This window comes from Rhinopithecus bieti, unplaced genomic scaffold (assembly GCF_001698545.2).
Source record: "Rhinopithecus bieti isolate Rb0 unplaced genomic scaffold, ASM169854v2 scaffold_13900, whole genome shotgun sequence".
NCBI classification, from domain to species: domain Eukaryota; kingdom Metazoa; phylum Chordata; class Mammalia; order Primates; family Cercopithecidae; genus Rhinopithecus; species Rhinopithecus bieti.
Window position 1 is genome coordinate 3,113,550 of NW_016808376.1, and position 20,245 is coordinate 3,133,794.

The 20,245-nt window shown below is 43.0% G+C and overlaps 1 protein-coding gene across 3 annotated transcripts in view; it reads right to left on the reverse strand.

The window, feature by feature from the left end:
- Positions 1 to 11,931: 11,931 nt before the first annotated feature.
- The window catches only part of USP6NL (USP6 N-terminal like), a 145,656-nt gene continuing 137,342 nt past the window's right edge, over positions 11,932 to 20,245 (reverse strand). For 2 of the 3 annotated variants that reach the window (XM_017886703.1, XM_017886705.1), the window contains one exon: positions 11,932 to 15,242. In XM_017886703.1, the coding sequence (XP_017742192.1) occupies positions 13,834 to 15,242 (1,409 nt within the window). In that variant the 3' untranslated portion in view covers positions 11,932 to 13,833. The remainder of the gene's footprint in view (positions 15,243 to 20,245) is intronic. The other variant, XM_017886704.1, reaches the window with a different exon arrangement.

The window sequence follows — 20,245 nt, forward strand, 5'->3', positions numbered from 1 at the left end:
GTTTGTGCGCACTGGCAAGGTCCTCTTCCCACTGCAGGGCAGGCATGGCGGGGTCTGGAACATGGATCAAGCTTTTGAAAATACACCCAGGAAAACCTGTAACCCACAAGGCTAGGAGTCCGGCTGTTCCTCTTGGCTGGTCTCTTAAGCCAGTAAAGCTCCTTATTTGCACAGAAACTTCCAATTTCACTACCCCCAAACTCGCCACCTTCAAGTCATTTCCAAGGAGGCCCGGGGGCCCCAGGCAGCAGACACAGAAAAACCCCACTGCAAAGAAGGTTCACGACTGATACCGCAACGGCCTCAGAAGCCAGGTGGAACGAGTGGCGCGTATTTAATTTGATGGCCAGGGCAACCGCTGAAGGTTTCTAAGCAGGAAAATGACATAACCCAAATTGGGTTTTAAGGGTAACATTTGAGATAGACTGAGTAGAAATTTATTGAAATCATCTAAGCAAGTGTTAACTGAAGGCTTCCACTAGGGTCTTGGTTTTTGTTTTGGTTTGTTTTTGAGATGGAGTCTTGCTCTATTGCCCAGGCTGGAATGCAGCAGCATGATCTTGGCTCACTGTAACCTCCACTTCCCGGTTTCAAGTGATTCTCCTGCCTCAGCCTCCTGAGTAGCTGGGATTACAGGCACCTGCCACCACCCCAGGCTAATTTTTGTATTTTTAGTACAGATGAGGTTTCGCCATGTTGACCAGGTCTTGAACTCCTGACCTCAGGTGATGCACCTGCCTGCCTCCCAAAGTGCTGGGATTATAGGCATGAGCCACCACGCCCAGCCTAGGGTCTTGTTTAGGAGCCTAGTGAACAAAATTTAACTTTATTCTGCTGGACACTCACTGGTACATGGTAGATGGTCCATGACGTTACAGTCAATGAACAAATGTGTGACATGGGGACGTCATCAAACATATGCTGTATACAGCAATGCATTGAGACCTAAGTTTTGTTGGGTTGTTTTTACCCTTATTAAGTGGGCCAAAATATCATTTTTTGAATATTCCTGACTGGGTTCGTTGGTTGGTTTTGCATTTTTATAACTATTACTTTTGCACCAACCTAGTAACTCACCTCTGTCCTCTTCTCTCACTCAGGTTGTGGGCTGTCCGGCTGCAGGCAGGGTGTATGCATAGTGTCGGCTGTTTCTTCATTTGTCGCCTTTAGTCGGCTTTGGGGTGGAGCAGGAGTTGGGAAGGGTGAGGTCTGGTCCCGCTGAGTCGTGAGACCACAGACAGATCAGTAGATGATGCTGCTGAGTCATGAGACCACAGACAGGTCAGTAGATGATGCTGCTGAGTCATAAGACCACAGACAGTTCAGTAGATGATGCTGGACTGTGTCTTCATCGGTCACCTGCCAATCACACACGAGTTCTCAGGATTGCACTGAGACATGCAGAAGCCTCCTGGCACCGGGTGTGATGGGAACGTCCTGAGGGTCCACTGACAGCCAGCCTTTCACTCTGCCACCCTGTGTGTGGGACACTGGTCAGGTGAGGCCAAAGGCTCAGGCGAAGCTGGCCAGGTGACTGGATTCTAGACGGGTCCATTGTCCCCACTGCTGCCACCACATTTTATCATAAAAGAACTTCTGGGCTTCCCTGCGTTTGTCATTTCTTATCTCAGCTTCTTCTAAGTTCTTGATTCTTCCCATACTTCCTTTGGCTTCTCTAAGGCCTAACTCAGAGATGAAAGTGAATTTTTAAGAATACATTGTGCAGTTCCCTTTTCAGGAGGCTGATTAAACTCACACACTCCATCTGGTGCTGCAAAACTTGTTTCAAGCCTGGATTACTTCTCTGAGGTTACTTTCAAAAATTAATAGTTACAGTATGTTTATTACTTTCCAGGACTTCTAATAGTACATTGATTCCGGGCAGAAGCTTTAGCAGCTGGTTTGGCTAAACAATTTAATTTTCTACAAACCACACACTCTAATCATATCATCTGGCATTGAAACACACACAAGTTCAGAGGCCCTCAGATGCTCGTGTGTGGACAGCACCAGTCCATTGAATTGTTCCCAGTTTGCAACGAGGGGAAGAAAAATAGGTCAGTAAAGAGGATTTTTTTTAAAGGGTAAATATGTTCAATGTAAGGACTGCTTTTGAGTTTATGGTCTTCTTCTTTCTTCTCTGTTGTATATTTTTAAATTTTTTAAAATTATTATTTTTTGAGATGGAGTCTTGCTCTGTTGCCCAGGCTGGAGTGTAGTGGTGCGATCTTGGCTCACTGCAACCTCCGCCTCCCAGGTTCAAGCAATTCTCCTGCCTCAGCCTCCCAAGTAGCGCCCGCCACCACGCTCGACTAATTTTTTGGCATTTTTAGTAGAGACAGGGTTTCACAGGAAATACTCTTGACAAAGTAAGAGTGGACAACTGTGACAACACCCCACATCTCAGAGAGCATTTTAGCAACTCATGGAATCCAAAAGAACAGGCTCTCCTGGACTAGCAGATCACCCAATGATTTTAAAAAGGTGGGTCAAATGGAGGTTCAAACCTCCTCCACCTCCTTTCTGGTATCAGTAAACACTTTCTCATTGTTTCTGATCAGGGTTGGCCACTTCCCATGCTTTAAAAAAGAAATCTTTAAGTCCAGCATCGATTTATTCAGCAGGAAGGGAATAGGAGGTGTCTGATCTGAGGTTCCCTCCACGTTTTGAGGGCTTCCCATCTCTGCGATATCTGCCTTTCAAAAACTAGGATTATTGCTTGCTGAGCTTTCACACTCACAGCATCATTTTGACCTTCAGCTTCAGTGGGGGACACAGTGAAGCGCCTTCCTCTTCCAGCCGCCCTGGCCGTGGGCACTCCGTGTGCTTCTGGTGGTGTCCCGTGGCTTCCAGGACTCCCGGGCCTCTGACCACCAGCTGGTGTCAGGGCAACCCCGGTCACCGCTCTGATTTTTCTCACCCCTTCCTCCTCCCCAGACGGAAAGAACAAGACTGTGGAAGAGGGAATAGCCCTGTGAGACCCTCCCTGGGGACCAAGCTGGCTGAGTTCCACCCACAGCTCTCAGTGCTGGTTATGGCTCTGTCACCTGAGTGGTGCCCAGGTGGGGACTGTGCATCCTGTCCCACTCCCATCTGTTCCCACCTACCTGGGCTCTGCCCCCTTTCTCCCCACCACAGCTCCCTGCCATACTTCACTGTGGCTGATTCTCACATCCCAGGTGCCTGACCATCAGTCCTGAGATCTTCATGTCCCAGGAGGCCCTCCAGTCTTCATGCAGACAAAGCTCTCACACACCTCCTGATGGCCCAGAAGAACCTCAAGTCATGTCAACGACTCCCCTCTCCTGTCCAGCTGGCACTGTAATGCTCCAAGCCTGGTCAGAGGCCATCAGGATGGATAGGCAGGGGAGGCAGAGGCCGTCAGGATGGATAGGCAGGGGAGGCAGAGGCCGTCAGGATGGATAGGCAGGGGAGGCAGAGGCCGTCAGGATGGATAGGCAGGGGAGGCAGATGTGAACACTGTAGCTCTTCTTCACTTGGTGATAAATGAGAGATTTCTTTCCATGCCAGTACATAGAAAGCGACCTACAAGTTTTCACAGGGTGAATGGTTTTCTTCTACGTGGATGTACCATAATTTAACCTGTCCTCTACTGACATTCATCTTATTTCCAGTTTTTCTCTATTAAAAAAAAAAAACTGCAACACGAGAATCGTTTGAACCCAGGAGGCAGAGGTTGCTGTGAGCTGAGACTGAGCCACTGCACTCCAGCCTGGACAGCAGAGCAAGACTCTGTCTCAAAAAAAAAAAAAAAAGGTGCAAAAAACATCCTTTTACATGTATCTTTTCTCACTCACATTTCTGTTCATAGGAGTAGGATTGCTGGACCAAACAATATTCATATAAATTCTGAGGCTAAAAGTGATGCATTTTGGAATGCAGTTTTTTTCTCCCTAGCAGGGCGTGAACAACCTTATTTTTGCCAATCATTGTTTTCAATTTCAGTTTAATGATGATGTGGTACATGTTTAGTAACTTTGCACTTCTACATTTTCCTTTACTGTTCTTGGCCCATATTTCATTTGGGGGCACTTTATAAGTCTAAAGGGAAGAAAGGCCTTTTAAATATGAATAGCATTCGCCCTTCCCCATGCAAACATTTAAACTCATCCTTTAGCCCTCCTTGAGCGTCCGTTCCAGGCACCGAAGACGTGTCCATCATCTCGGTGAAGCCTTGGAGCAGCCTGCAGGGAAGGACTCGTTTTCCCTGTCTCATTCCTGAGCCTGATGTCTGATGCAGTTTAGTAGAGAAGCTGAGACTTGTCTCCAAATTTGTTTTCAAGCCTGTGTTCTTTCCACGGTCCCACTCAAAACCTCTAAATAAAAAATCTAGTATTTCCTGGTAGTAATAGAAGATATGGGAGTCAGAAGAATCAAGAAAGATGACTGGGCATGGTGGCTCATGCCTATAATCCCAGCACTTTGGGAGGCTGGGGCGGGAGAAGTGCTTGAGCCCAGAGTTCAAGACCAGCCTGGGCAACATACCAAGACCCTATCACTACAATTAAAAAAAAAAAAAAATTAGCTGGGTTTGGTGGCTCATGTCTGTAGTTCCAGCTACTCAGGAGGCTGGGGCAGGAGGATCGCTTTAGCCCAGGAGTTTGGGGCTGCAGTGAGCTATGATCGTGCCACTGCACTCCAGCCTGGGTAGCAAAGTAAGAGCTTCTCTCTAAAAAAACCAAAAAACAAAACAAGTGATTCGATGTAGTCGGTCTTGGGTGGGCCTGAACATCAGTATTTTTAGCAGCACTTCAGGGGATTCTTCTTTGCAGCAGGGTTGAGGTCCACTGTCCCTTCCAGCTCTGTTGCCCAGGCTGGAGTGCAATGGCGTGATCTCGGCTCGCTGCAACCTGCACCTCCGGGGTTCAAGTGATCCTCCTGCCTCAGCCTCCTGAGTAGGCTGGATTACAAGTGTGCGCCACCATGCCAGGTTAGTTTTTTGTATTTAGTAGAGCTGGGTTTTGCCATGTTGGTTAGGCTGGTTTCAAACTCCTGACCTGAGGTGATCCACCAGCCTCGGCCTCCCAAAGTGCTGGGATTACAGGCATGAGCCGCTGTGCTTGGCCCCCCATATGCTATTTCTAAATCACATCTCCTCTTTGTTTACATGTAGAACAGAATTTAAATCACTGCTCGACGAAGTCAATGATGTTCACATACGTAGAAGTTTCTCAGTGCTGCCTGCTTTCCTCCAAATGACAAATCTGAATTACAGAAAATTTAGTAATTGGTGTTTAATACTTATGAATACATAAAGCAACAAACTGGAATAAAACCAAGGGATGCTTTGTGGAAGTACTTGAGAATTCTGAAGTCCAACCTATTGCTAATTCGCATTATTTTTCCATGTAAATGCATGCACCCTCCCAATCCCTAATGTAACACATCCTTTGCTCCAGCTACGAGGCAATCGCTGCACATCCCATCTCATCCAAACCTTGGAGAGCTGCATCACTTCCCACTTGTGCCTGCGGCCACTGCAGTCTGATTCTGACTCTAGGAATGACAGCAGGTGACAGCAGAGAGCTCCTCATTGTCAAGTCCAAGTGGACTTCCCAGGCCTCCCTCATTGAACCCTCCTGCTGCATGTCCAGCGTGGATACTGCCTCCTTCCTGGAGCCCCTGCTCCTCCAGCCATGGCACGGTCTCCTCAGATTGCCCTGCCTGTGCCTCCTCTCTCATGGGTCACACGTGACCTTACTGCGTCTTTACCTCTGGACACTCACTAGACTCGGCTCCACATCGCTTCTGGTCACTGAAACCTAGCACTGCGGTGACGTGTGACTATCCCTAACATTCCAAATCATTCTTGAGTGACAACGCTGTGTGGACATTTCAGAGATTAACTCAATCTTCATGACTCTATGAAATAAAAACTATAATCTTCATTTCATAGGTGAGGAAATGGATCAGAACATAAGCCCCATGAGGACAGGGACTTTGTTGTCCTGTTACATGATGATCTCAATAGGACCTGGAACAGTGGCTGGCCATGGATGCAAAGTTGAAACCTCAGCCAGTCTGACTCCCATCCCTGGGCACTCAAACACTGCGCCATCAGCTGCAACTGCCCCTGCAAGTCCTTCAGAGGCTCCTTTCCCTCTGGCACCTCTTAAATGCCCACACCTTACAGCAGAGCAAAGTGAGGCCCAGAAGAGGAGTGTGTGTGGTCCAAGGTCACATTGCTAATGTGTGGCACACTCAGACTACAATGCAGACTTGACAACCTCCAGTCCCCTCTACCAGACTGACAAATGCACAGGGATGTCGATGTCTTTTCAAAGATAACTTTGCTAAATGGTAGTATCTGTGATGCAGACGTGGCTAACTTAACAAATGTCTTCGTGTTTGTGGCTCAGCTGTGCTGTCGTCCCAGGTGCCCCGCCTCAGCTGGCATATCTCCCAGGCCAGCACTCTCGTGACTCTGCCCCCTACATGCTGGGGAGTCCCCATCTCTCTCTGGGACACCCAACCACCTGTCAGACATCATCTGTCAATCTTCTAATCCTCAAACTCTACATGTCAAAACAGAAGTCCTTTTCCCACTAAACCTAAACCAGCACCTTCTGAATTCCTTTTATGAGACGGTGGCCCCACTCTTCACCCTACCGCCCAACCCAGGAACTGCAGAAATCCATCTTGACCCTTCCTTTCCCCATAACAGTGGAGCGTGATATTTCAGAGCACAGGCTCTGAAGAAAACAGCTCCATTCACAAGAGAAAGTAGTAATAATTTTAACCATAGAAGTACAAGACATAGTCTGATATTATACAACACTGCTGAGAGAAATTAAAGATCAAAATAAATGGAGAGGCATTCCATGTTTATAGACTGAAAGACCCAATACTGTGTTTTTTTTGTTGTTGTTGTTGTTGTTTTTGAGACAGAGTCTCGCTCTGTGGCCCAGGCTGGAGTGCAGTGGCCGGATCTCAGCTCACTGCAAGCTCCACCTCCCGGGTTTACGCCATTCTCCTGCCTCAGCCTCCCGAGTAGCTGGGACTACAGGCGCCCGCCACCTCGCCCGGCTAGTTTTTTTTTTTTTGTATTTTTTAGTAGAGACGGGGTTTCACTGTGTTAGCCAGGATGGTCTTGATCTCCTGACCTCGTGATCCGCCCGTCTCAGCCTCCCAAAGTGCTGGGATTACAGGCTTGAGCCACCGCGCCCAGCCCCAATACTGTTAAGATGGCAGTTCTTCCTTGACTGATCTGCAGATTCAAAACATTCCCTATCGAAATCCCAGCAGGCCTCTTGCAAAAACTAAAAAGCAGACCTGGTAAGTTATACAGAAATGCAGAGGACCCAGATTAGCCAAAATAATGTGAAAAAGAATGGAGAATGTATATGTCCCAATTTCAAAATTTAACTCTTACATATATGTTCAGTTGATTTTTGACAGGGGCACAGTGGAGAAAAGCAGTCCTTTTAACACATCGTGCTAAGACCATTGAATATCCATAGGAATTTAGATCTTTACCTCACACCATATATAAAAATTCATTTAAAACAGCTCATAAGCCCAAATTTAAGACCTAAAACTATAAAACTTCCAGGACAAAACACAGGAGAAAATCTTTGTGACTTTGAGTTAGGCAGAGAGATACAGTACTAAAAGCATGACTCGTATAAGGAAACTAATAAATTGGACTTCATTAAAATTAAAAACAAGGACATTTCAAAAGACACCATTAGGAAAAGATAAGTCACAGACTGGGAGAAAATATTTGAAAATCATGTCTTAAAAGGACTTGTATCCAGAATATATTAAGAACTCTTAGTATTTAATAAGAAAAAAAAAACTCAACTGAAAAGTGAGCAAAAGATTTAAATAGACACTTCACCAAAGACGATATATAAATGGCCCATAAGCACATGAAAAATGCTCAACATCATTAGCTATCAAGGAAATGTAAATCAAAGCCACAATGAGTTACCATTTCACATCCACTAGGATGGCTATCATTTTAAAAGACACATAATCACAAGTGTTGGTGAGGATGTGGCGATATCGGAACCCTCCTACATTGCTGGTGCAAATGTAAAATGGTGCAGCTTCTTTGGATAACAGTTTGGCAATTTCCTAAAAAGTTAAACGTATGTCTGCACAAAGACTTGTACACAAATGGTCACAGCAGCATGAAAACAATCTATCAACTGATCAATGAACAATCTGACACAGCCATACAATGGAATAGCATTCAGCAATAGAGATGAAAGCAATTACTGTAGATGCCACGACAGAAACATTACTGAGTGAAAGAAGCCAGACACAAAAGACCACATCTGATTCCATGTACAGGAAATGTTCAGAAACGGCAAACCTGAAGGACGGAAAGTTGCTGTGTGGAAATGGAAATGAGGCTTAATTGCAAACGGGGAAGACTTTCTTTGGAGTTGTTCTCACATTGGTTGTGATAGTTGCACAACTCTATGAACTTACTAAAAAATCATCTAAGTATAAACCTAAAATGGGTAAATTTTGTGGCAGGTAAATTGTATCTCCTTAAAACTGTTAGGGGAGAGAGGGAGGCACAGTCCTCGCCCTTTTACTTATCCACTGTGTCGCTTGGGGCGAGTTAAACTTTGCGCCTTAGTTTTCGTCTGTAAACTGGCAATTATAGTAGTACGTACTTCATCATTATTGTGAGGATTAAATCGGTTAATACCAGTAAAATGTCTAGCAGACTGCCAAACACACAGCAAGCATTCAGTGTTAGCTGTTGTCTCATTATGATCATTCGGATTACACTCACCCAGTTAGGTCTTGCCAGTTTCCCTTGGTAATTAGTTCTCAATCACCTTTTCTTCTTACCTTTTTCCCTGGCCTTAAGCTCTGTACCACCTTTTAGATGAAAGATTTGTCCCGTCTCCCTCACTATCCCCAGGGTTGTTCCCTCACATTTCACCTCCACAGCATGGAGAGACCACACCAGGCCAAAACCAACTACAGGATCAAGTTCAATTGCACACAAAACTGCCTCCACCATCCTGTCTCTGTGGACCCCCTCACCCCTCTCCACCCCCATGCCTACCCCACATACACATCCCAGTGGCAGATCTCCTCACATATCCCATGCAGCTGCTCTTGCTCCCCTCTGCAGAATGCCCTGCTCTCTCTCCCTCTTGTCCTTCTACATGCCTGTCCTGTCAGGCTCAGCTGAGGCAAATCCTTCATAAGACTTCCCTGAACCTCTTGGGCTGGGATCACTATTTGGCCTTTATATATGTCTATAATATGCCTATAATAGCCTGTGCATATCTCCAACACTGATTGAGAGACAGATTACAAAATACATTGTCAGATTAGAACACACATCTCACATCTGGAAGCATGAACCTAGCACAATGCAGGTGCTCGACAGAATGTTGGCTGGCCAAATGAAGGACCAGACAGGCAGCACTTTCTCAGTTCCTCATATACTGAAAATGCTCACAGACTTCCACACAGCTTAGGACTTTGTCTAGGAACATGGAAATCTTAGGGAGGCTCTCCCTCTGTTGAGGACCATTGTAAGCAACACCTGAGTGGAACGACAGGGCCTGCCATCTTCCGTTTGATGCCGTAACTGTCAGCAGTTCATGAGCATTTGCAGATATGGCTGGTAATGTTAATTTTGCTGGTGGAATTTTTCCTAACTTGCCCAACATTCGAGTTTCTAACCTCTGAAACTCTTGGTCTGTTAAGAATCTTTTAGGTATCTCATAGTGGGAATATAAAACAATCAACTTTAGGAGGATTTAAGAGCTTAATGACTGAACTTTAAATTATGCAGGAAAATACAATAACCTGATGTCTGGATTCCATCCAAGATATTCTGATTTAAGTGGTCTGGGATGTAACCTATGCAGACAAATTTTTTTAAAGTTCACGCAATAATTCTAAAGAATTATAGTTATTCTCAAGACCCAGCAAGGGTCAACGTCTGCTCTTTATATTTAGTTCCTGTCATCTTCTCATGCATAAATGGTAGCAGTTATGCTTAGATTTATGGATAACTGAAAGTCCTTCTGAAAATAAAATGCATAAATGTTAATCAGATTGCTTTTTCCTATTCTCATGACTTTGGGTCATCTTAAAAGTAAAGTTAGGGCTGGGCACAGTGGCTCACACCTGTAATCCCAGCACTTTGGGAAGCCAAGGCAGGTGGATCACTTGAGGTCAGGAGTTTGAGACCAGCCTAGTCAACACAGTGAAACCCTGTCTCTACTAAAAATACAAAAAAAAAAAAAAAAAAGCCAGGTGTGATGGTGGGCACCTTTAATCCCAGCTACATGGGAGGCTGAGACAGGAGAATCGCTTGAACTTGGGAGGCAGAGGTTGCAGCAAGCTGAGATGTAGCCACTGTACTCCAGTCTGGGCAACAGAGCAAAATTCCGTCTCAAAAAAGTTTCACTTCTTAAAATCCACTTGGCCAATAAGCATTAATACCCACGTTAGATACAGACATTTAAAATCCATTAAAGAACAATTTAAAATAAAAGACAAAAAATAAAAGAAATCCTAAAACCATAATCTGAAAACTCATAATCAAGTGCATACTAAGATAAAGGACTGATTCCAAAACATAATCAAGAATAATCTTCAATCCAGAAGATGAAGCTGTAGGTCCTCCGTGAAGAGATCCCTACTGGTAGACATGGCATGCTTTTCTTGCATCTTGACAGTGAAGAGAAAGGGGTTTTGCTGACCAGGTGTCTGTTCTTGTGCTTGCATCCTAAGGGCACCCGAGGCAGAGACTTGAAGTGACTGCAACTATGAAAGTCTACTTGAAAAGTACCATGGGGTATGGGGACATTTAGTACTGGAATCTTCTTACAATGCAAAAACAAAGGTGAAACAATCATGTCCTATAAACATCTGTTTTGCTTCTCCAGAGATGTCCTCTTGGTTGAATCTCTTTTCACTTTTTTGAGATGGAATCTTGCTCTGTTGCCAGGCTGGAGTGCAGTGGCATGATGTCGGCTCACCGCAACCTCTGACTCCCTGGTTCAAGCGATTCTCCTGCCTCAGCCTCCCGAGTAGCTGGGATTACAGGCACATGCCACTACACCCAACTCATTTGTGTACTTTTAGTAGAGACGGGGTTTCACCATGTTGGCCAGGATGGTCTCGATTTCCTGACCTCAGGTGATCTGCCCGCCTCGGCCTCCCAGAGTGCTGGGATTACAGGCGTGAACCACTGTGCCTGGCCTCTTTTCATTCTTTCAGTGAAACAGTCTATTATTGATAACGATACCTGAATTTATACACATCTCCCAGCTTTAAAAAGATGTTCATTTAAAAAAAAATCCTATTAATAAACAAACATATGAAACGTCAAAGTTTTAAAACTTTTGAGATCTTAGGTCTAGCTTAACTTCTCAGACTAAATATTGTATAAAATAGAAACTATGCCAAAGCACTTTCTAACGCAAAACTGCCATGAATGAAAGACTTAATGACAAAATACACAATGTACATGCAGTTACAGGGTAAAATCAGTCTTTGCACTATGAAAATCTGTACTAAATGGGTTTTTCATAAATATACTTTACCAATCTCTTTATCTTTTATCATTATTTCATTATCTCTTATTAAAAAATAAATTTGAAAAAGTAAAACTGTATGGTGGCAAGGTAATTTCAAATTACATTTTCCTACTTAGAAAACAGAGATGAGGAAGACTAGAAATGCTGCCTTATTGCTATTAACAATGTCATACTAAATAAAATAAGGAAAGGTTATGTAGTTTTAAATATAGTCTTACTGGAAATTAGTAAAGCATTAAACATAGAACTGTGACATATACAAGGTAACACAGGTGAATACTAGGCAACAGCTACTCAATTAGAAGAGAATTAGCCTTCAAAGCATCAGGGGTGCACCATTTTGCCGTATGAAAAAAATGCACATAAAAGACACAAAACAAAATATACTTATTACTTTTAGCATGTTAAAAAACAATCACATCAAAAAAAGTATACAGATAAAAAATGTCATAAATGACATAAGAAAATAGTGCTTGTGTGTATATATATATTTTTTGCATATATATATATATAAATCTACAGTATTTACCACTGTTGATATATATATTTTTGAGCAGCTCAGATACTGCTATCATAAACTAAATTGTACAGCTTGGTTTATTACAAGTCACAGAATCATGGTTTTAAAATGGGAATTAATATCCTCAGCTACATATTTATATACATTTATTTCTCAGCTTCCACCTAATCTGAATCAAGAGCCCAGTTATTTCATCAGAATTTTGTTTGCGTTTCAATGTAGTGTTTAGCTTTAATACACTGCATTTGTTTTGCTATTTAATAACATCATTACCGAGTTGATTAAAATTACATTAGACTCATTATATACATAAAAAATAGTCACATTCACTAGCTAAACAAATGTTACTTTCATTTTAAAAGACATACTATTGTACCTTGAAAGCTTAAAGCCCCACCTTGCAACAGGAAGAAACATCAATGTCGGGTTTTCTACTATTCAAATATAAGCAATGTTGAAAACAAGTTCCCCAATTAAACACGAAGTCATACCCTCTTGGAGTACCCATATCTTTGTCAGTGTTTTGGTAACTGTAGTGTCACAGAATATTTTTTAAAGACATCACTAATTTCTTTTAAACCAGGAACCTGAATTTGTTTCAATGAAAAAAAAATTTTCAAAAGCATGAAATCACACTGTATTTTTTAAAAGATCAAAATCCTAGACTCCTATGAAAACTAGGATTTTATAATTTTAACATGGACAATGTAATGGCCTGATGAGGTGCAGCAACATCCGTCGACCATATTCCCTAAAGAGGTCAGAAATGGATTGTGTAAATGGCCACCCTGGGACTTTCATGGGGAGAAGCCACATGAGTCGGGGCAGAAGTGAGAAGTAACCACACTGCTAATCCAGTTAGTTTGGCTGCCCCACACGAGCACTGTGAGCACTGAAGGATCAGTAAGCTGCAACTTCTCCTGCTCTGAGATTCCCAAGAGTCAGACCAGAACGAAGGGCATAAACGCACTAAGACTGATCTCTTAGTAAATGGATACGATAAGCACTGCTGCACCTTTGGCCGTAAACGTATTTTAACTGCCCCAATTTTTAAGCACCATTAAGTGGTTAGCCTTTCTCTCCAATGTCTTTAATTTTCAGATGGAAAGAGAATGGCAACAGCTGAAGGAGAACGATGGGCATTCTGTGAGATTGCAGCTAATAAAGTCAAGACAAGCTCTTCAGTCAGTTTAGGACCCAGGTTAAAAATAGGAGAGGGAAAAAGAAAAACTGGACTAAAAGACAAGGAAAACAAGAATTACATATTATTCCATGGATCTGGATTAAAAGTAGTTTTTTAAAAAATGTTTCTTTAGCTCCGTGTTCAAACGTGTATGAATAGATGCCTGTATCTATTAAAAGACACATACACTACATATAGCGTTAAAAATATCTATTCTACAGTTTTTTCAGTACTTTGTAACATTAGTCAAAATAGAATGAGCCAACAGAGTAAAATGTTCAGGTTTTGGAGAAAACATAAACGGAACTGAGTAATAAATTACCATTGTGCGTGCATCCCTAAATGCTATTGCTATGTTTCCGGGTTAAATTCTAACAGGTCAGTGATGATGCAATTTAAATGCTCATCTTAAGCAGCATCTACGTGGGGCTAAAGACATTTCCCTGTATCCTTACTACTCACAGACAGGAGAGATGTGCGAGCTGTTTACAATAGTATAAATACTGCTTTGGCAATTATGAACATAGCAATGTTGGTTTCACGGGGTTTCTCTCTTGTCTTTAGCAAGTACACATCAAATCTCACAGCAACACTGACTCTTGCATGGAAAGCCCGTCCCGATTCCTGTAGTGGTAGGCTGGAGGCGGGGGCCCTGAATATGGATACCCAGATGGACTGGCATCTTCTGCGGCCGGTGAAGTTTTATACCGCACGGGACTATCTACGGAAACTGCAGGGAGGCCATGGTCCTGAAAAGGTGCGTGCTGAAAGGCTGAGTATTTTGGTAAATTGTCACGGCTAGCATCTCGGGTCCATGATTGTCCCTGCGTCTCAGGTCTGTAGGCGTAACTAACTTCTGACCATGTTCTGTTATCTGGCAAATAATCCACTGGCGGAATGATCAATTTTCCATTCTTTGGTGACCCTGAATTGCCCGAATATCCCCCAGCACCAATGTCAACAGGGAGGACTTCTATTCGACTAGATGGCAGTACAAGGGGACTTGGGCGGCTGTAAGATTTCTCCGGAGAAGCACTGATGGAAAGAGTAGAACCATGAGGTCTCCTGGAAGGATTCAGTTGAGTCCCAGGGCTAAACTGTGGAGAAGCAAAGCTGCTGTTGGCAGTAGGGAAGTGTTTGGGTGAGTTTCCGTGGTAAATGGGGGGATTGCCGTAGGAGGGGGGATGAGCTAGCCCTCGGGCTTCCCCATCTAGCTGGGACGGATATCGTGCATGACTTGGAGTCTGTACTTTAAAAGTAAACTTGCTGGATACTTTTGATGGACTAGAACTTGGCTCAGCGGGCTTTCTCGGGCTGGGAGGGTAAAGGGCATGCCGTGGGCTCTGGGAGTAAGCCCTTTCCAGTGCCTCCTCCACGGAAGCACCGCTGTCCAGCTCCGGGCCCGGCACGTTGTCGTACTGCGATGCAGTGGAGCCCCGCTTCCCGTCCTCAGCATCCAGGGCCTTCATCTTTAGCCGCGCGTTTGCCACCCGTACCTCGGCAGGGCCTGGGGCGGTGAGTGCGAGCGTGGGGTGCGCTGCTCGACCTTTGCTTTCCATGGTGTATTTGGCAGTTCTCTCCGTAGCTGAGACGTCTGATGGTTTATTCCATTTGGGCACAAATTCCTTCCTGATATTTGAAGTGGCGTTGCTATTTTGGTTGGCAGCTGCGTGATTATATTGCCTGGAACTGTCCTGTGGACCCGATGGGAGTTTTCTTTGAAAATCTACCTCATCTTTAAGCTTTTTGCTCTCCTCCTCCACCGATTTCCATCTTGGTGGCTGTGCTCTCTCGGGTGTCCCGGTCCTGCTCTGGGGGTGCGGGGAGTGCTCGTGCCTCCTGTGGGGCGCCGCGCTCTCCCTCCTGCCACTGACCTGCGGGCTCGGCCGGCCCACGCTCCTCTGTCCGTTGCTCAGGTGATGGACGCCCCCAGACTGAAGTTCAGGCGGAAGCTGTCCCAAGGGCTTCTTTGGATATTCATCCTCTTTACCTAAAAAGAAAGAGAAAGGCTAAGATAATACACGAGGATACACGAGTAAACAGTACCCAATAGAAGCAATCCATTAGTAATAATGTCATGCTTTTCATCTGTGCGCAGATACACGCTGACATACCACACACTTTATACCACACACACACACTGTTTATACCACAGAAGGTTGGTAGCTGATGAGAGGTGTTTTTTAGAGACTGATACTAAAACATACCAACACTCACAATTATATTAGGCCAAATGTATTGTGGGTGGGAATATTTTGTAATTTTATGCATAAGTTTCATACGATTGTATATAACACAATTCTTATATTTTGCTGACAAGTTGTTAATGCTTTTTCAAGCCTGCAAAGCTGATACTCTCATTTCTATTCCTAACAGGCAGGTTAGTAGTTCAGTGTCTCAATACTATATTACTTTCACTTTAACCTTCCTCAGCTATGATGGTTTTGAAATCTCAGTTCAACTTCTATCAATGCCAAGCAGGTCTGCAAAATTTAAAACTCAACTGATGACTAACTGTGGTCTCAAAGTTGTCCTCAAATAGATTATTATTATTAAATACTCCCACAGTACGATTTCCTGATCAAAAGAAAAAGTACTCTCTATCTGAAATCTAACATTCTAAAAGAATCCTACTTTAAATGCAAAAAAGAAAAGGAATTTAAAAAAAAAGAAAGTCGTATTGGATACTATCAGTTTTGTATTTTAAATAATTAGCAGAAAATTCACGAGGAATTAAAGGAAGGTATAACAGATTGGCCATTTAACAAACAGTGTTTAAAATTATCTTTTATAATATGTGTATCTAATAAACATCATCTTGAAGAAACAACAGACTTCACTTAAAATTCCATGTTTTCACCTGTTTTACAAAATAATGTACTGTCATTTAAAAATGCATTTTTGCTCTTTTCAAATATCCACCCATCCACCCATCTAGAAATATTTACTGAGTAAGCCTGTTGGAGTGTCAGGCACTGTGCTGAGTGGTAGGAATAAGACGTGGTCTTTTTTTTCACGTAGCTTACAGTCTTGATGATGATAATTTTGTCACTTATGCACATTATAATTTTCTTTAGGATATTTCCAAAAAATATTCAGTGATCTTTTTGGCGTGAGAGGAGGGAACAGAGAATTATGAAGAAACAATATCCTTTAAATAATTAAGCTATCAGGATCAGAATAATTGAGCTAAAACAACTTTTGTGCTCTTCTGATTCAGTAGTTTTAAATAAAAGCAGACTTTTTTTTATGCCAAATTTCATATGAAACCCCACATAGAAAAGAAAATATACTCAAAGCTGCTGTAGTTAAAGTCGGGGCTGGGGTAGGACCAGGGCTTCTCCCAATGAAACCTCTTTTCCTCCATTTTCCTCTTCCCTCTTCTGGGCAGCTCTGAAGGGCCCGAGGGTTCCAGAGACATCGAGTCCTCCCTGCGTTTTCTACAGGGAAAGCAGAGTCTAGGAGAAGCCAAGTGATCTCACAGTGGCAGGAACCCAGTGAAAACCCAGTGTTTTCATTCTCAGTTCACTCTTCTCTTCCCCTGTGCCGTTTTCATGAAGTGCCAGAGAAATTTTTGATGGTTTCAATGGAAATTTACTTTGACAATGTTTATGCAAGCTTCTTATTTTATACATATGAAAGAATAAAAAGTGTTAGAATTGGCAATTACAGTTTGTTTCAACTCATTCATCCATTCAGCAAATACACAAAGCAACTACTATGCAGCAGACACTGTTCTGGTTGTCCACAATACAGGGATGGAATGAGAAAAGTGATGTCCCTGTCCTTCTGGAGCCTATATTCTAGTTATACAAAGTGCCCTGAAGAAAATTAAACTAGGAAAAAGGAACTAAAATGATTGGGAGCTGGACAGGGCAGAGCAGCAGAGTGCCAGCAAGGAGGCGGCCCTCTGAGCATGGGCCTTGAGTTGGGGACAGGCAGGCACACATGGGGCCTTGAAGAATGCGGCGAGGAATTTGGATTTTATTCCAAGTTAACTATAAAATACTAGAGGTTTTTCAGCAGAATTACACAATCTCATGTTTATCTTAGATCACTTTAATGGTGGCTGGGATTTCAATTGTGGTAATACTGATTGATGATGACACTAATGGCTGATACTCACTAGGCACTCACTGTGTGCTGGCCTCTGCTCAGAAAGCTGTACCTGTAAGGCCTGTGGTAGGCAGAGAGTGCAGGGCTTTACAATTTTCCCATATTTTAATGGAAAATGGAGGCAGAAACTAACTTGCTCAAAGGCTCACCACTAGCAAGTCACAGGTCCAGAATTCAAACCCTGAGCTGATTGCAGCACCTCTGCTCCTCCTCCTACACTATACCACCATGGAGGCAGTGAGAAGAAGTTGCTTCCTGGGTGATTGTTCAGGCAGTGTCTGCACACCTGCTCCATGGGTTAGATGTGAACTGTGAAAGAGCAAGCAGCGCACAGCATAACTCCTGGCCTGAGACAGCCACAGGCAGATCCTATTCTGGAACAGCTGGCAGAACCCACTGTTGTTCTTAAACCTTTTAGTAAGAAATATATTTTATAATATGTGGACCAATTATTTTCATTGACAACCCAAACTTTAAAATGCTTGTAATTCAGAAAAGTTTTATTTGCTTTATGAATGTATATGTGAAATAAACTTGAAATGCCAGGAATGGAGAAAGCAGACTTTAAATACTAGCAAGTCAAGAATACTCCAAGTAGTTATTCAGCACATCAGGTTAAAAGCAGCAATAAAATTAAATTAAAATCTATCCAGAATCCTCCAAAAGTTTTTTCCTATCAGCTCTACAAATAGTCATCCATTTACTCCCAAATATATGAATGCCTTCTTCCCTGTAGGCAAATAATCCCAACAAACACAAATTATCAATAAGATATAAAGACATATATAATAGAAAAACTGAATTTATAAACTGTCCTCTAGTCCCCACTGTCTGACAATTTCCTACGGGCAGAACACAGTAATCTGATTGGCTAATTCAGTGGCTGGATGAGATTCCATTAGATAGTATCAGCCAATCATCAAAACATCCTTCTCAGGTTAGTAAGAAATGTGATGACAAACATAACCATTAAAGAAAAGGAAAACGGTGACGCCCAGAGTGGTGAATGCACGCCTGAAGATGCGCTGTCACAGGGGCAAAACTGGATTCACTGCAGAGACTGTCACACTGAGCCCTGGAAGCTTCTCCACCACTCACTGGCTTTTGGCAGCCTGCAGAGAGTCACCAACTTTTTAGCTCACACGAAATAATTTAAAATGTCTTTCAAGATTCTCCATAGCAGTATTTAAAAAAAAACAAAACCAAAAAAGGAAGAGATTCCCAGCTGGTCTGCTGCTGCTGCTGCGCCTGCGTGCGCTCTCCCCAACATCGCGCTGGCAGTGGAAGCACCCAAGCTGCTCTCAGCGCTGCCTGCAGGTGCCCAGATTCTGATTTCCATGTTTCAGTCTGCATGAATTCTCAATTAGTGAAAACTCAATTCACCTGACATGCGGCATTTCGAAGGGCAGCTACCCGTAGCTCTATAACCCCACTCTCAAAACTGGATTGTTTTAAATAAATTCTAGGGATGCCTTTTTCTGTTAGCAAAAACTCACCTACTTCATTATTTGTGATCATTTGCTTTCATGGTCCTAGCACATTTTCAATGTCAATAATGTAATGAAACAAATTACAGTGATTATAATAAAACGTTTTTTATACAACCCCATCAAAAAAAACTGGGCAAAGCAAATGTGGAAGGTAGACACAGGCAGTAACAACCCTATAGGAGAATTTAGAGTTCCAATACTTTGCAGATTTCTGTATGTAGTTTTCTATGTCTTGTGGTAACCAATTTATTCCTGAGAATGGTTAACGTGGGTTTGACTTCCAAAGTTTTTCCCTAGACACTCAGCTATTGCTATTTATTGATGATAATCAAGTACAACAGTACCCCTTTCAAGTGTGGTAACCCAGAATTTAAGCCATATTCTAGGTCTGAACTAACTAAGATGGCTTATTACTTCCCTTATCCTGAACACTGTAGTGGAAAGTGTATAGCTGTCTGGCAGTCACACTGTACTGCCCTTCCTTTAGAGAGAATGTTTCCCAAATGTTAAGTTGTATGTCTCCAAGGCACAGTGGAAACAGCAGGGCCAACAGGAACAAGTGACCTGAATTTGAATCTGCCACAATAAGCTGTGTGAACTTGGGAGTCTCAGAATTCTCATCTATAAATTAAAATGGCAATATCTATTTTATAGATTTGTTATAAGAGTTACTATATAAAGAAAACTCTAGCATATTTCCTGACATATAGAAGATGCTTAGGAACTGGTAGCTGCTATTATTCTATACAGTCATGCATCACTTAATGACAGGCATATGTTCTGAGAAAAAAGTTGTCAGGCAATTTCATCATCACGTGAACATCAGAGTGTAGCGGAGGAACCCGCCCCCAGTATTTCAATGTAGGTTCTTTCTATTTTCCGTAAGTGTCAGCCGGCTGAGAAATAAAGAGAAAGAGTACAAAGAGAGGAATTTTACAGCTGGGTCACCGGGGGTGACATCACATATCGGTAGGACCGTGATGCCCACCTGAGCCTCAAAACCAGCAGGTTTTTATTAAGGATTTCAAAAGAGGAGGGGATGTACAAACAGGGAGTAGGTCACAAAGATCACATGCTTCAAAGGGCAAAAAGCAGAACAAAGATCACATGCTTCTGAGGAAATAGGACAAAGGGCAAAAGGCAGAACTTCTGATAAGGGTCTATGTTCAGCAGTGCACATACTGTCTTGATAAACATCTTAACAGAAAACAGAGATCAAGAGCAGAGAACTGGTCTGACCAAAAATTTACCAGGATGGAGTTTCCCAATCCTAGTAAGCCTGAGGGTACAGCAGGAGACCAGGGTGTATCTCAGTCCTTATCTCAACCATATAGGACAGACATTCCCAGAGCGGCCGTTTATAGACCTCCCCCTAGGAATGAATTCC